Source organism: Bos indicus x Bos taurus, chromosome 18, assembly GCF_003369695.1.
Source record: "Bos indicus x Bos taurus breed Angus x Brahman F1 hybrid chromosome 18, Bos_hybrid_MaternalHap_v2.0, whole genome shotgun sequence".
NCBI lineage: Eukaryota > Metazoa > Chordata > Mammalia > Artiodactyla > Bovidae > Bos > Bos indicus x Bos taurus.
This window is the reverse complement of record NC_040093.1, coordinates 11,365,797-11,381,654: the sequence shown is the minus strand read 5'-3', so window position 1 is coordinate 11,381,654 and position 15,858 is coordinate 11,365,797. Positions and strand designations below refer to the sequence as shown.

The following is a 15,858-nucleotide window of genomic DNA, read 5'->3' as shown; positions in this document are numbered from 1 at the left end:
GAGTTTGGGGGACTCCGTGCCTCCGTGCGAGCCCACTCTGAGGCGGTGGCGGGGGGGGGTGGGGGGGGAGGTGGGGGGGAGGTGGGAGATCTTCTTCCTCCAGGTCTCCCCTGGCCAGGGGCGGAGACAAAGGTGTGTAGGAGGCAGAGTTAGCCAGGGAGAGGAAGAGGGGAGGAAAGAGAGAGGAACAGGGAGCAGGTGCCTGGAGACAGAGATGGAGATGAGAGAGGAAGGGGAGAGACAGGAAGACCCACGCGGAGATGGAGAGAGACAGAGACCCAGGAAGGCTGAGAGCGTAGAGAGACAAGAGACCCAGGGAAACACACAGATGGCGAAAGAGGAAGGCAGGGAGAGAGACCCAGGACTGAAACAGAAAGCTGGACCAGACCCAGGCACGGAGAGAGTGAGACGGAGGGAGTCAGGGACTCAGAGAGACAGGCAGACTCGGCGGGACCGAGACCTCTGAGAGGTGTGGAGGCACAGGAAGGCGAGACCCAGACACAGGAGGGCGGGGGCGGCGGCGGAGAACGCGAGGGGCGGAGGGCTGCCCCAGACGGGGCGGGGGTGTTCGCACCCACTCAGTGCCCAGGAGGCACCCCCTCCCCAGCCCGCCACGCTCCCCGAAGCGCAGGAGGGGCTGAGGATGTTGGCTGCTGGTGGTGGCCCCCGACTCCGCGTTCGGGCCCTGGTACCCGCAATCCAGGATATGCAGCCCCCTACTCTCCATAACGGAGCCCAGGGAAAAGGCGGCTCCTCGAACGCCCCCCTCCACCCGCCTGGGGTAGCTCATCCTTCCCCCCCAGCTCGCCCTCCCCTCACTGGGGGTCTCTTACCTGCAGCTACAGCCTAGAGCAGGTTCCCCCAGCACTGGATTGGCAGTGGTGGGCGACTCCGCCCGACAGAGAGAGAGAGAGAGAGAGAGGGAGAGTGAGAGGGAGAGAGAGAAGAGCTGGAGACTGAGAGGGAGAGCTAGGGAGGAGGGGAGAGAGAGGGGATAGAGGGAGGAGAGGCCAGGAGGAGGGGGGAGGGACGCGGGGGAGGGGGAGTCGGCTGGAGAGGGAGGAGGGGGGCCGGGGGAGCGCGCCGGGAGGGCGGAGGAGGAGCCGGGGAGAGAGGGGAGGAGGAGGAGGCGGGGAGAGGGAGGCCGGCGCGGGAGGCAGGGGAGGGGCCTGCAGAGAGGAGGGGCGGGGAAGGGGGGGTGAGGCAGCCCAAGCCTCCCACCCACCCTCTGCGTTCAGCACCACAGGCAATGGACAGCGACGGAGGGCGTGTGTGTGTGTGTGTGTGTGTGTGTGTGTGTGTGTGTGTGTGTGTCTGGGGGGGCGGGGTTCTGGGGGTCATTCAGCAGCATCGTCCACGGTGCCCCCGCCCCCCACCAACACAGTCTCTGATCCATACAAGGACCAAAGAGGCGAAAGAGCTACAAATAGTTTCAGGCTCCCAGAACTGGAGGGGGAGGGCAAAAATGTTTTTAGCCAGAGTCAAGATCCAAATTCACATGCCAGGCCTGCAGACACAGCCTCACAGAGCCAGCCAGAAACAACCACAAAGGCAGCCATTAATAATAATAACAATGCAGCACTTATCGCGTGCCAGACATTGTTACAACATTTTTAGTAAGTGCTTGACACGTGTTGACATAACGGACCCGCCTGAAGACCCTGTGAAGGAAATGCTACTCGTCCCATTTTACAGATAGGGAAACTGAGGCACAAAATGGTAAAGTGCGCCTTCAGGTTTACCCTCCACTGCTACGCCACACACGGCCCCAGACTCAGGGGCTGGCAAGAAGTCAGGAAGTGAGTTGCAAAGGATCGGGCAGCATCGGGAACACAAACTCACAAATCCTGAAATGGAGAACAGACACACACACACACACGTGCACAGCCATGCACAGGCTTCACAAACCCACATCACTAGTTAAAAGCCCCCAATCCCACCTTAGGGTCCACTCCCGCCCAGGACAGGAGGTGATAGAAGATTTCTCCTCTGCAGACAGGAAGCAGGAGGCAGACCCTGCTCTGGCCAGTGGCCCATGCCCATCACCACCCGTCCTGGCTGGACACCCTCAGGCTCGCTGCCAGGAGGGGGAGAGACGACCCAGCTCCAGCTGCCTGCGATTTCCCATGCTTGGGCTTGGGCTCTGGGAGGTGAGGAGAAGTCTGGGGCAGCCAAGAATTGGTGGGCTCCAGCCTCCCGAAGACCCACCGAGGGGCACTGGTAGCCAGCCTGGTCTTCTGCGGTGCAGATGGTCAGACTGACGTGTGGACTTCCACGGCAGGAGGTGGACAGATGGCCAGAATGACTGTAGTGCCTGCCCCTCCCCACCAGGAAGCAGGAGTCTCCCCTCCCCCTCAACTGCCAGGGAGGAAGCAGTGCCCCATCCCCCGACCAACCTGGACCCCCCTCTCCCCTCCCCTGCTCAGGAATGGGTCCCCAACCCTCTGGACAGGATTCTATTCCTGACAATATTTCTCCTGTCACCCCCACCCTCCTCTGGTCCCTGTGATGGAGGCCTGGATTCCTTCTCTGGTGCCATGGAAGTGGCCACAGGAGGGACAATTCCTACAGCCACGGGGTCCCCTAATCCCCTGGGCTTTTCTTTGTTATATGTTTTTGGCTATGCTGAGTCTTCATTGTGGTGCACAAACTCTCGTTGCCAAGCATGGGCTCTGGAGTGCATAAGCTCAGTAGTTGTGGCATCTTAGTTCCTGGACCAGGGATCGAACCCATGTCCCCTGGCAGGCAGATTCTTAACCACTGGGCCACCAGGGGAGGTGCCCGGCTCCCATTCTCGGGCTTTTCAATTAGGACTACCCTTAGTCCTTTCTAGCACAGTATAGCCTGGGTCCTGTCTTCCTGGGGCTCGTCTCAGTACTCCCCTGTGGGGACCTAAATTCAATCACTTTCTGTAGGGTGTTAACTTTGACCCCTGGTGTAAGGTATGAAAGTAGTGAAAGTGTGAGTCACTCAGTCGTGTCTAACTCTTGTGACCCCATGGACTGTAACCCACCAGGCTCCTCTGCCCATGGGATTCTCCAGGCAAGAATACTGGAGTGGGCAACCATTCCCTTCTCCGGGGGAATCTTCCTGACCCAGGGATCAAACCTGTTATCTCCTGCATTGCAGGCAGATTCCTACTGTCTGAGCCACCAGGGAAGGTGTGAGGTCTAGCCATAGTAACTTTTGCTAGCGTCCAACTCCAGCATTATTCACAGGGCGTCTGACCTCAGGCCCTCTGTTACAATCTGTGGCTTCCGCATGAGTCTTGTTTTTTTTTAAATATTTATTTATTCATTTGGCTGGGCTGTATTAGTTGCAGCATAAGAGATCTTTTTAGTTACAGCATGTGGGATCTAGTTCCCTGACCAGGGATTGAACCTGGGTTCCCTGGTGGCTCAGACAGTTAAGCGTCTGCCTATAATGCAGGAGACCCAGTTTCAATCCCTGGGTGGGGGAAGATTCCCTGGAGAAGGAAATGGCAACCCACTCCAGTATTCTTGCCTGGAGAATTCCATAGAGGAGCCTGCTGGGCTACAGTCCATGGGGTTGCAAAGAGTCAGATACTTTGTGACACTGAGCGACTTCACTTTCACTTTCCCCCCTGCATCAGAAGCATGGAGTCTTAGCCACTGGACCACCAGGGAAGTCTCCCATGACAGTCCTTTCCAGCCATATCCTTTCCTCTGAGGCTCAATCTCCTTATCATCCCACTGAGCCCTCACCCAAGATCCAGAGTTTCCCACTGGGGTCTAACCTGAGCTCATGTGCAAACGTCTAACCTCGAAGTCTTCCCGTGGAGGATGAACTTCAGTCTTCCTCGGAGGGCCTAACTTCCTTTCTTTTCTCTGAAATCTACACTGCAATTCCACTTCAGTCCCACTCCTGGGTCTGACTTTGGATCCCCAGTCCCCAGAGTCCCCTCCCTCAGTTCTTCCGGGGAAATCCAGCTCCTGACATTCAGCCTGGCACATCGTGGGCCCTCGTCAAACGCTTGCCGAACAAAACGATGGAGACGAGTGTGAGTTTGGTTCCTCTGGATATAGAAATCATCGTCACTGAGCAATTCTCATGGAGGGTGAGATCATCCCATTTTCAGATGGGAACACAGAGGCACAGAGAGGGGAGTGCGGGTCACAGGGCACGCGGGGGCAGGCTCAGAGCAGGACCCACGGCTCCATCACCCCGGGGGTGGATCTGGGGGGGGACCAGCCCCTCCTTCAGGATGTTCCCCCCGCCATGTAGGTGAGCGCCCCAAGGCATTACTTCAGACTTGGGGTGGGCAGTGAGTGGGTGCTCAGGAAGCCAGGGTCTCGGCAGGCCCGGAACCCACCCTGTCCCCCATCTTCTGTGGCTGACGTCTCCTCTGCTCCACTTGACGCCGAAGCCGGGTCAGGACCAGCTCTGAGGCCTGGATCAGGCTGTGCTGTGGGGAACGAGAGGAGGAGGAAGGAGGCGGGCAGAGGTGGGATGCAGCTGGAGGGGTACGGGTTACACCACCCCCCTCAAAGCTGGAAGCTTAGCCACGACCAGAGGTTGGAGAGAGGACCACCACGTAGGGGGTGGGAACGGGCCTCCATGATGTGGTGAAGGTCAGACTCAGGGGCATGGCCTTCTGTGAATTTCCAGCAGGAGGGACAAAGCCCAGCCCCAGATGTGTGGGTCTGAGGTTAGAACCTGGGGCGGAGGGGAAGGGGAAGAATCAAAATGAAGGGGAGCTCGAGTTACATGGGAGCAAGGACTGACCACTGAACAGAGGCTGAGGTTAGACCACGGCAGATGGGGACAAAGGTGAGACCCTGGCAGAAAAGGTCAGGCCCACAGGACCAAGAAGGAGCAGACCACAGTGGACAAGAGAGGGATGGAGCCAGACCCGGGTTGGAGGGTCTGAGGTTAGATCCTGAGACAGGGACAGAGTGCAGAGGTCACTGCGCAACGGCTTGAAACAGAACACGGCAAGAGGCTAGTGTATGTGAGCGAGGTGGAGGGGAAGCCCCTTGCACTCTGGCCCAGCCTCAGATCCCTCCTCATCCTTCATTCCATGCACTGTGGTTCAACCTCACGCCTTTTCCCTGGGGCCCGGCCTCTATCTCCATGTGGTCTAATCTGGACCATTCCCCTGATGGCAAGGCTGAAGGAAGAGGCCCCAGCAAAACCTTCAGAGGAGGCAGTAAGGTTAGACTCCAGCAGACAAGCGCTCAGGTGAGGAGCCTGGAGTCAGGCCAGAGGGAGGGGGAAGGCAAACAGCAGATAAGGAGACAGAGATACCTCGTAGCTGAAGGGTGGGTGTCAGGTCACAGGGAGAAGGTCAGAGGTTATACTACACTGTGCTTAGTAGCTCAGTTGTGTTCAACTCTTTGCGACCCCATGGACTGTATAGCCTGCTAGGCTACTCTGTCCATGGGATTTTTTAGGCAAGAATACTGGAGTGGGTAGCCACTTCCTCCTCCAGGGGATCTTCCCAGTCCAGGGATCAAACCTGTCTCTTGAGCTGTAGACGGATTCTTTACCTGCTGAGCCATTGGGGAAATCTCATCTACATTAGTTGGAGGTTAAATAGAAAGGGATGGTTGTAGGCTGGACCTTGGACCATGGGAATGGGTTGGATGTTAAACCATAAGGGCAGTGAAGCTGATGTGGGAGGGTGAGAGGTCAAAGTACAGGAGAAGGCTGGCCATTTGACAGCAGGTCAAGGGCATGACCGCAGTGGAAAGTTCAGAGGTTAGACCAGAGTGGAAGGGCTCGAGGTTAAACTATGGCAGAAAGCTGGAGACAGGCTGGAAGTGAGATCCTGAGTAGAGTGAAGCGGACCACACATGAGGAAGAGGGGGTGCCTGCAGGGGAGGGCTGAGGTCAGGGGGCAGTGGGAGGGTACAAATAGCTCAGGGGATGGATCCAGGCTGGGGAAGGGACAGAGTCAGACAGAGTGGGGGCACAGAAGGACAGAAGTGCGGGGGGCTGAGGAAGGCCCGGGGGACGGGGGTGATGGATGCCGCAGCCAAGCCCCCTTCGCCCCTCGCTATGAGGCCCCAGCCCCCTTCTCCTGGACCAAAAGGAGTCACACCCCACGCTCTGCACCCAGGAGGAGGCCTGCAGCCAAGACTGCCCCCCTTGCCCAAAGGTGGCCTCAGGCCCCAGAGCTCCCTCTCCCCTGAGGACACGCCCTCACTAAGGCGGGTGAGAAGTTCCACCTCAGGGCCCCCGGCTACCTGCAGGATGTGCACGCCCTTCAGGGAGACCACGGCCAGCTCGCGCAGGCCGTCCCCGGTCAGGTCCACATGTGCCATGGCCAGCAGGGGCTGGAGAAGCCCCGCCGCCACAGCAAGCGGAAGCCATGCTGGTCCCCGGGGAGCCCACGCCCGGGGCCACAGTACTTGTAACAGAGCAGCTCCTGCAGGGGTGGGGGGTCAGGGTCACACGGTGGGCATCGGGGTCACGGTGGCGGGGAACCAGGGTCACACAGGGGGACTGGAGTCACATGGGGGGATCAGAGTCACACGGGGTTGAGGTCACATAGGGTGGTCAGGGTCACACGGTGGGCGTCAGGGTCACGAGGGGATCAGGGTCACACAGGGGGATGGGGTCACATGGGGGTCAAGGTCACATGGGGGTCAAGGTCACACCGGGGGATCAGGGTCACATAGGGCTCAAGGTCACATTGAGGGGTCGGGGTCACACGGGGGGGTTGGGGTCCCACGAGGGAAGGCAAGCGTGACAGTCCCACCCCTTGGGCCCCACCTGTCCATAGGTGGCCACCAGTACTTCCGGCCGCCCATCCAGATCGATGTCGGTGACCAGGCCACAGAGGACGCTGTCAAACTGGTCGCTGCCCGGCAGGAGAAGCTGGTCTTCGAGCCCCCGGCTCAGCAGGTCGCTGGGGGTCAGAACACAGCAAGAAGACTGGAGTCAAGTGCAGTGCCTGCCACCCTGAGCACCAGATCCTCACGTGTCAGGTCTGGAGGCTCTGTTCCTGCTGAAGCCTGGACACCCTCGTCTCCAAGCTGACCATCCTCCTATGCACCTAGAGGTGCCCAAGGCATCTCCGATCCGGACACTCACACGGTCCCCTGAAGGTGGGATCATCTCACTCCCATGTGGAAACCCACACCATTCCTTCTGGTGACCCTGTCACCTCCAGTCTGGACACCCGCATAATCCTCTGGAGCCTGAGAGCTCGGACCCAACACTGGACACCTTCACGGCCCACCAAGTATGCACAGCTGGCTTGCACTGGCTCACAGGAGCTGACTGGGACATTTTCAGAAACTCTGAGAGTGTGTTGGCATTGTGTCAGTGACTCGAAATCCCACCGTGGTGAGAGCATTGAAGTGGGCAGACGCTACAAACCAGGGCTTTCTCCCACACAGAGCCAGTGGTTAAATACCTGCAACATGTTCTGTACCCCAGGGAGCTTTCCAGGTGGTGGCAGGGGTAAAAGAACCCACCTGCCAATGCAGGTTTGACCCCTGGGGTGGGAAGATCCCCTGAAAGAGGGCATGGCAACCCATTCCAATACTGTTGCCTGGAGAATCCCATGGACAGAGGAGACTGGCAGGCTACGGTCCATGGGGATCGCAAAGAGTTGGACTGAATAACCGAGCACACATCCCCATCCCAGATGGGGCTGGACATCTCAGTTCCCACCCCGAGGTCTCAGCACGTCTCCTACAAGTTCTAGATTTAAACACTTGGTGCTTCTCTCCCTGGGACACGGACATCTTTACCCACCCAGCCCTGAACCACCACACCCAAAGCTTTCCTTTCTGCAGAGAATGAACAGGTTAGGCCGTGGTGCAAAGGCATGGGGCCCGCCCGCCCCCATGTGCCCCTCACCGGTACACCACTGCCGGCTCCAACATGCTGGCCACCAGCACGCTGTATTCCTCCCGCTGTGGCCTGTCCTCTGTCTCTGGAGAAGGAACAGAGGTGGGGGAGGTGTGAGGGGACAGGTCCCAGGTCCCTCCTCCCCACCCCTCCATACCTGAGAGGAACACAGGTTAGGCTTCTGGTAGAAAGGCTTGACGATGCGTTGGTTACAGGTGGAGGGTTAGAGGTTAGACCACGAGAGGAGGATGGAGGTCAGAGGTCAGGAGGAGGAACAGGTGTTGGATAACAGTTTAAAAAGCCCAAGGTTAGGGGACTTCCCTGGTGGCCCAGGAATTAAGACTGTGCTTCCAGTGCAGCAGATGCAGGTTTGATCCCTGGTTGGGGAACTAAGAACTAAGATCCCACATGCCATGAGGTGCAAAGTCAAGACAAAATTCAAGGTTAGACCACCAGGTTATATGAGAACATGGTTAGATGAGAATATGAAAGTCCTCAGATCACCGTAGGGGTATCAGGAGTAAACCACAGGAGGAGGGATGGAAGACAGACCACAGAGGTCAGACCAAGAGAAACACCAAGGACTTCTCTGGTGGTCCTGTGGTTAAGAATCTGCCTTGCAATGCAGGAGACACAAGTTGGGGAACTGAGATCCCACACGCCACAGAGCAACCAAGTCTGAGCGCCGCAACTAGAGAGTTTGTGCGTAGCAAGGAAAGATCCCGTATGCCACAACTTAGACCCAACACAGCCAAATAGAGAAAGAAAAAGAAAAACACGAGAGACGGACAGACCAGAGTAAGAGGAACAGATCAACACGTGGAGGGAAAGGAGAGACCGCGAGTCCGGGGACAGTGCTGAGTCCATGAGAAGAATTTGGGTCTGAATGGCAGCGAGACAAAGAATGCAAGTCCTGAGGCCCGAGATGGGGATCAGGGGAAGTGACACAGAGAGGGGTAAAGGTTAGAGACACCAAGGGGAAGGTGGAAGTTCAACTCCAGGGTAAAAGGTCAGGTTAAAGGTTAGACCACCACCGGGCTAAGTAGCTGGGAGTGAAATTCAGGAGCGTGGGGGGAGGGAGGGGGCACAGTAACTCCTGGGCCGGAGTGGGGCACCCAGGAGGAAAGGAGGAAGGAACTGTGGGAGCCGGACGTTTAGGGAGAGGGGTACAAACGTGGGTGGGGGGAGCCGAGCCCACGTCCGGAGCTCACCCTCGGGGGCCGAAAGGCTGAACACGATCACTCGGGAAATGGGGCCGTCCTGAATGATGGTCCACGTCTGCAGGACGTCTGTGTGGAGAGCGAGGACTCAGGGCCCCGCCCTCAGCACTGAGTGCCCGCCCCCGCCCCGGGCCCCACCCCCAGGCCTGAGAGCCGGCCCCGCCCCCAAGGCCCCGCCCCCAGCCTGGAGCGCCCACCCCGCCCCAAGGCCCCACCCCCAGTCCTGAGCGCCGGCCCCACCCCCAAGGCCCCGCCCCTAAACATGTCCGAGCCCCGCCCCGTCATCACCTCGACTCTGCTGGTCCACGTGGGCGACGCGGACATAACCGCTCTGACAGCCCAGAGCTGAGAGTCGCCGGGATGTGCCGGGCAGATTGTGCACGTCAAGCCACAGGACGCTGGGGGTGGACAGGTGGACAGAGGGGCCCTCGGGTCGTCACCAGGTCCCAGCCCCCACCCTCCACCTCCGCCTCCCTACAAGCATCCACCCTACCCTTCCCCCAGAAGAGCCTTGGGCCTCCGCTGGGCTTGATTTCCCTAGGGCTCAATTCCCACCACTAGGATTTCTCGGAGCCCGCCTGCCCCGGTCCCTGCTGGCCTGTCGAGGGCTCGCCTACCTACTGGTCAGGTTTGTGAGCTCTGGGAAGAGGTTTTCCACAGGCTGTTCTTCAAACTGATGCAGTCCCTCGTTCTGGGGGAACAGAGACCCACCACCCGCTTGGAGTCAGTGGCTGGTCTCACACACCGCCCCCCCCACGCCCCGACCCCAGTCCACGGTGGCTCCAGCAGGGCTGCCTACCACGCCTCCTCCACCTCACCTCCTTGTACAGATGAATGGCTGGGTCATTCCCACTCAGGAGAAACACGGTCTCCAGTTGATCCCCGACCTGGACCCTGAAAGCAAAAAACTCTAGAACCCCAGTACGGTGGACCTTGAGTGTGGTAGAGTTCGTCAGTTTTAAAACCCTCCTCTTGAAAAAACTCTTGCTTGCGAGAACCCTGTCATTCTAGGCTTCAGACACTGGATCCACAGCGAAGATGCAGAACTGTAGAAACTGACCCCTGAAGAATCACAGGATTGTAGAGCTTTCCAATCTCAGAAACTCAGCACGTTAGAACCTTCTGTTTCTAGAGCCCTCACCTGCTAGAATCTTCATTCTGGATGTGGGTTCAGGAATGAACATGGAGCTCTGAGAATGGGCTGCAGAACCTCAGAACACTAGCATCTCTTTACCCTAGAACCCCAGTGTTCTAGAAATTCTGTTTTCTGTCTCCTTCAAGACACTAGAACTTTTGGGAATTGCCATCATGATATTCAGACTCAGAATTGGTAGACTATCCAGATCATAGAACCCAGAATATTATGGGTTAGAAACTTCAGTTTCTCAAACTTTCATCTGATAGACCTGAGGTTGGCAAATTATGACCTGCAGGCTAAATCTAACTCACTGTTTTGTTTGGTCATGCCACATGGCTTGCACGGTCTTAGCTTCCTGACCAGGGATCGAACCCATGCCCCCTGCTGTGGGAGTGCAATCTTAACCAAGGGACCACCAGGGGAGTCTCTCCCCTGTTTTTGTAAATAAAGTTTTATTGGAACACAGCCACACATATTCATTTATACAGTTTCCATGGCTGCCTTCTTGTTACAGAGGCCAACCTGAGTAGCTGTGAGACAGACTAAATAGAAAATGTTTGGCAACTCCCGTGCTAGAACACTGGTGTTCCAGAATGGGATTCTTATATTTTGGGATCCTAGAACATCAGTACTCGACATGGTCTGTATTCTGTCTCCTTGAGATATGATAATGTTAGGACCTTAATATTACAGAATCTCAGAATCATCAACTGTAGATCTTTCAGATCTTGGAATCTCAGAGCTAATAACTCAAGAAAAAAAAAAAAGCATTTCTGGATCTTGGAATGCCTTAATCTAGAATATCAAAACTTAAGAGTTCTACATGTCTGGAAATGAGGCACTCAATTAACCCTCAAATTATCTAGTTCAGGGGCTTCCCTGGTGGTTCAGACAGTAAAGAATCTGCTTGCAATGCAGGAGATGCAGGTGCGATCCCTGAGTCAGGAAGGTCCCCTGGAGAAGAGAATGGCTACCTACTCCAGTATTCTTGTCTGGAGAATTCCATGGACAGAGGAGCCCGGTGGGCTACAGTCCATGGGGTCACAAAGAGTCGGACACGACTGAGTGACTAACACCATCTAGTTCAGGGATTGCAAAATGGTAGCCCATCAGCTGAGTATGGTCCACGGCTACCTTAAATGCATGATGCTCTAAAAAACAAAACGAGTCTGATTGTTTATAGGTAGGTTTGTGGTCTTCAGTATGCTACAGCCTCTGCTCTCTCAACACGCGCGCGCACACACACACACACGTGCGCACATACACTCCTTAATGAATCAAGCCTGTGATTTACTTACTCTGCATGGCATAGTTGGAAAGGAGTGAACTGGAGCTCCAGGTTCAGGCAGCTCTCTGCAGGGGGAGTGGAGGCAGTTAGGTACCGGGGATGGGACTGCATCCCCCACCCTTTCCCCATCCCTCCTTCCCTCCGGGCCACACTTACGGGCAATGGAGTCGAGGTTGTACTCAGAGCCAGGCTCGTAGTCACAGTAAATGTTAAGGAAGGGGCTGCCTTTGTCCCCAGAATCCTGGGAGAGGAGACTGGCCTCAGGGGAAGGCAGAGGTAGCAAGAGGGATTTGGGGAAGACTCAGTAAGGAGGAGAAAACGGATAGATGAATGGGCTCCAGGTACCTTAATGAACGTGATCCCCACAACCAGACCCCGCTTTGGGGGTGACTTGTTGAAGGTGTCAATGGAGACAATCTCTGCATCCACTGGGAGAGGAGAGTTCAAAGTTCACATTTCAGGCAGGCTCGTGACCCCAATATTTCCAACCACGGTGACCCCTGACCTCTACGGCTCAGTCATCTCTGACCACCACAAATTATGACTGTTGGGTCCCAATGGGTCCTGCTCACCATCACCAGGGTAGGAGTAATCCTGGTTTCTGAGTCATCCTGAACCCGAACTACTTCAGGCCCCTATTATCCCTGTCTTCTGACCCCAGTGCCTCCAGATCACCAGCTTCGACCCCCTTCAATCACCATCACCCTGATCCCATTCGCCCATCACGGTGACCTGGGTCAAGACAGAGCCTCAGAAACCTCAACACTACGTTCCGAGCCCCCAGCCCGACGGCGCCACGCACCGGGAATGTAATTGAACTGCAGCTCCTTGGCCACGGGCCGGATTTTCTGTCGGAGGTCTTGGTAGCGGAAGCCTAGCACCTTGCCTTTAAGGGTGGCGGCCAGCAGCTCCCCGCGCCCGCCCGCGCCTCCTGCCAGCCCATACACGTTGCTCTGTGACGAGAAGCGTGTGAAGCTGTCCTCGCGCAGCGGGCAAGGCCCTGCGGCCATGGCCGCCTCCCCCATCATGTCCCTCAACCACTCATTCCCAGAGCCCCCACAGCGGCCTGCTCTACCCGTGGATCGCCGGGCACCCGCGGGGCGCGCAGACCGATTACGTGAAGAAGCTGCCGTCGCTGCCCTTTACAAAGATGGCCGCCAGCCGGGCTGCCCTCCAGACTTTGCTTTAACGCGCTTGCGCGCTCCTGCTTGGTCCTTTTCAGGGCCGAGGCTACTGCGATTTGCAGATGATGACCTAAAGGCTGGACGTGGTAGCCCTTGCTCTGGGATATGCTGAAAGCAGAATAAGAAACACAAAACTAAGTATAACCTTTACATGCCAGGAACTAAGTGCTTATTTATCAATTTACTTAAAACCCACAAGTAGGCAGAGGCAGATACTATGTCTGACCGATCAAGAAATTGAGGCACAAAATAATTTGTCTTAGATCGGCTAGAAGCCGCAGTCAGTATTGGAGCCCAAACAAGATAGCGCCATAGTTTATTGTTTCAATCACATCACTTTCAACTTTTTTTTTTTTTTGCCTCATAGTGCTGTATACGGGATTTTAGTTCCCCCATCAGGCACTGAACCAGACCGTAGGCAGTGAAAGCGCTAGTCCTAACCACTGGACCACCAGGGGATTCTCTACCATCACCTTGAAAGTGGTGAAGTGCATTCTGCTTACCCCAAGGAAACAGTTCTAGCTATCTGTCCTGGCAAATAACCTTCACCTTATTTACTGAAAAAGCCTTGGTGGCTCAGATGGTAAAGAATTTGTCTACAATGCCAGAGACCCGGGTTTGACCTCTTGGTCAAGAAGATCCCCTGGAGAAAGGAATGACTATCCACTCCAGTATTCTTGCCTGGAGAATTCCATGGACAGAGGAGCCTGGTGGGCTACGGTCCATTGGGTCCCAGAGCCAGACAGGACTGAGCAACTAACATTTCACTTTTTCTTTCTTTACTGAAAGCTGACTTTATGTCAGTCATGTTGGCTGATGATCTCACTGAATCCTCACAGCTACCCTATTCTTGTTTCCCTTCCTTCATTTATTCAACATGTATTGAGCACTTACTCTGTGCCAAGATATCCTTTATGAATTTATCTCAATAAACTCTTGCAACAACCCTGGAAAGAAGTTTATTACCCCCAATTTATAGAAAACGAAACGGAGGCTGGGGAAGAATAAATTCCTTGACTGATGCGATAGTAAGTGCTGGAGAAAGGATAAGGTCTTCTGGGATTCATGTATATATGTGTTTGTCCTTAGAAGAGCATCAAGGGTGTGGGGACTCTGTGTATACAGGTATGTTATTTCCAGAAGACACGAATTGGCCAGCTGTCCTGGCCACCTTGAATAATATTCTGTCACCTGCTTCCAGGCAGAAAGAGAACATGCACACACGCATGCAAATGCAGACTGCAAGACCCATGAAGGCAGTGAGTGGATCTCCTTTGTTCACAGTCAAATCCCCAAAACCTGGACCACAAGGCCTGACATGAAGTGAGCATTTAGTAAATATGTTAAGATCCCCAAACTATGTACCAGACCCTTTGCCAAGCAGCTGGGACACTGTTGCCTAAGAAGCATGAGAAGAGAGTTTTCCAAGGCAGATTTCGATCTGGAAGGTGATGAAAAGAAAGGAGTTTGTGTCAAATGCAGGTCTAGCTATGTTGGTTAGTGCTGTAACCCCAGGGACTGTACCAGGGCATGGTACACAGTAGGTGCTTAACAGATACTCCGGGATTAAATGGGGGGAGGGGAGTCTTCTTCCACTTCTAAAGAATGTATTCTTCAGGCTTTAAAAAAATAATCTATTTGGCTGTGGCAGGTCTTAATCACAGCATGTGGGATCTAGTTCCCCGACCAGGGTTCTAACCTGTGTCTCCTGCTTTGGAAGGCAGACTCTTAACCACTGCACCACCAAGGAAGTCCCTTGAGCACTTTTAATCTGATTTTAAAGCACAGCCAGGGTTGAAAATCACTACACTACTTAGCCTTATGCAAGTGCCATGGCAGACATTGGTAATCAATCTGAGGTCTCAGGAGTCTTAACTGAGCTCGAGGCAGCCATTATCAATTGATTAAGAGCTGTGGGAGAAGCCGGAGAAGGCAATGGCAATCCACTCCAGTACTCTTGCCTGGAAAATCCCATGGATGGAGGAGCCTGGTATGCTGCAGTCCATGGGGTTGCTAAGAGTTGGACACGACTGGGCGACTTCACTTTCACGTTTCCCTTTCACGCGTTGGAGAAGGAAATGGCAACCCACTCCAGTGTTCTTGCCTGGAGAGTCCCAGGGACAGGGGAGCCTGGTGGGCTGCCGTCTATGGGGTCGCAGAGAGTCGGACACGACTGAAGCGACTTAGCAGCAGCAGCAGCAGCGGGAGAAGCGGAGGGGGACAGAGGAGCAGGGCAGAGTGTCACATAGAGGCCACTCTCTTGACACAGGGCGAGCCTGAACCTCTCTCGAGCTCCTTCCAGGCTCGAGGCTGGAGCAGCTCTCTGGGGAGCCTGCCCTGGTTTCCCAGGCAGCCCCAGTTCACATCCTGATGTCATACCAGTGACACCAAGTCCACCTTCTGGCACTGGCCCTCCTCTGGCTGTCCTCCCACCCCCAGTGGGGACTGGCCTGGCCCAGGGCCGGCTGGAGGCACGCACACACCAGGCCGTCCACTAACAGAGAGGTCCACGTGCTGGATCAGGAGGAGGAGGTGGTTGGGCCCTGCCCTCCTTCCCTGGGCAGAGGGCTCCTGCTGTTTGCGCTCCCCCCCACACACACACCCACCTGTCCCCCTGATCCACCTGCCAAAGCCGCTCCCTCCCCCGCCTCTGACAGATGGAACAGTGCCACTGGGGCTTCCGGCCTTCCCTCCAGGGAAGCCCGGATGTGGGGTGTGAGGCTGGGAGACTTGGTGTGCCTCCTCCACCGTTTATTTTTTGGCCTTGGCTTCCCTGGTGGCTCAGGTGGTAAAGAATCTGTCTGCAATACAGGAGACGGGTTCCATCCCTGGGTTGGGAAGATCCCCCGGAGAAGGAAATGGCAACCCACTCCAGTATTCTTGCCTGGGAAATCCCATGGATAGAGGAGCCTGGCGGGCTACAGTCCATGGGGTCGCAGAGGCCCTGGTAGTGACTGAGTGACTCACACACACACGCCTCATAGACTACAGGATCTTAGTTCCCCAACCAGGGACTGCACCCATGTTCTCTGCAATGAAAGCATGAATTCTTAACCAATGGACCACCTGGGAAGCCCCCTCCACCCATTTTTTAAAACACATGGCTGCATCAGGTCTTAGTCGTGCCACGCATCATCTTCGTTACAGCTCCTTGGCTTAGCTGCCCCACAGCCTGTGGGATCTTAGTTCCCCGACCAGGGATTG

General features: G+C 55.7%; 2 protein-coding genes across 3 annotated transcripts in view; both read right to left on the bottom strand.

Moving 5' to 3' along the window:
- The window catches only part of SLC8A2 (solute carrier family 8 member A2), a 34,803-nt gene extending 33,829 nt beyond the window's left edge, over nucleotides 1–974 (bottom strand). For both annotated transcript variants that reach the window (XM_027515330.1, XM_027515331.1), the window contains exon 1: nucleotides 834–974. The gene's annotated coding sequence lies outside the window, so the exon portion shown is untranslated. The remainder of the gene's footprint in view (nucleotides 1–833) is intronic.
- A 3,048-nt stretch (nucleotides 975–4,022) lies between these two features.
- On the bottom strand, nucleotides 4,023–12,595 carry KPTN (kaptin, actin binding protein). Its single transcript, XM_027515329.1, is given in 13 exon segments — nucleotides 4,023–4,426; nucleotides 6,210–6,301; nucleotides 6,304–6,391; nucleotides 6,739–6,874; nucleotides 7,834–7,909; nucleotides 9,036–9,113; nucleotides 9,333–9,442; nucleotides 9,662–9,735; nucleotides 9,863–9,938; nucleotides 11,481–11,535; nucleotides 11,627–11,711; nucleotides 11,816–11,898; nucleotides 12,273–12,595. Coding segments are annotated over 13 exon segments (1,308 nt in total). The 5' UTR covers nucleotides 12,499–12,595; the 3' UTR covers nucleotides 4,023–4,297.
- Nucleotides 12,596–15,858: the final 3,263 nt, after the last annotated feature.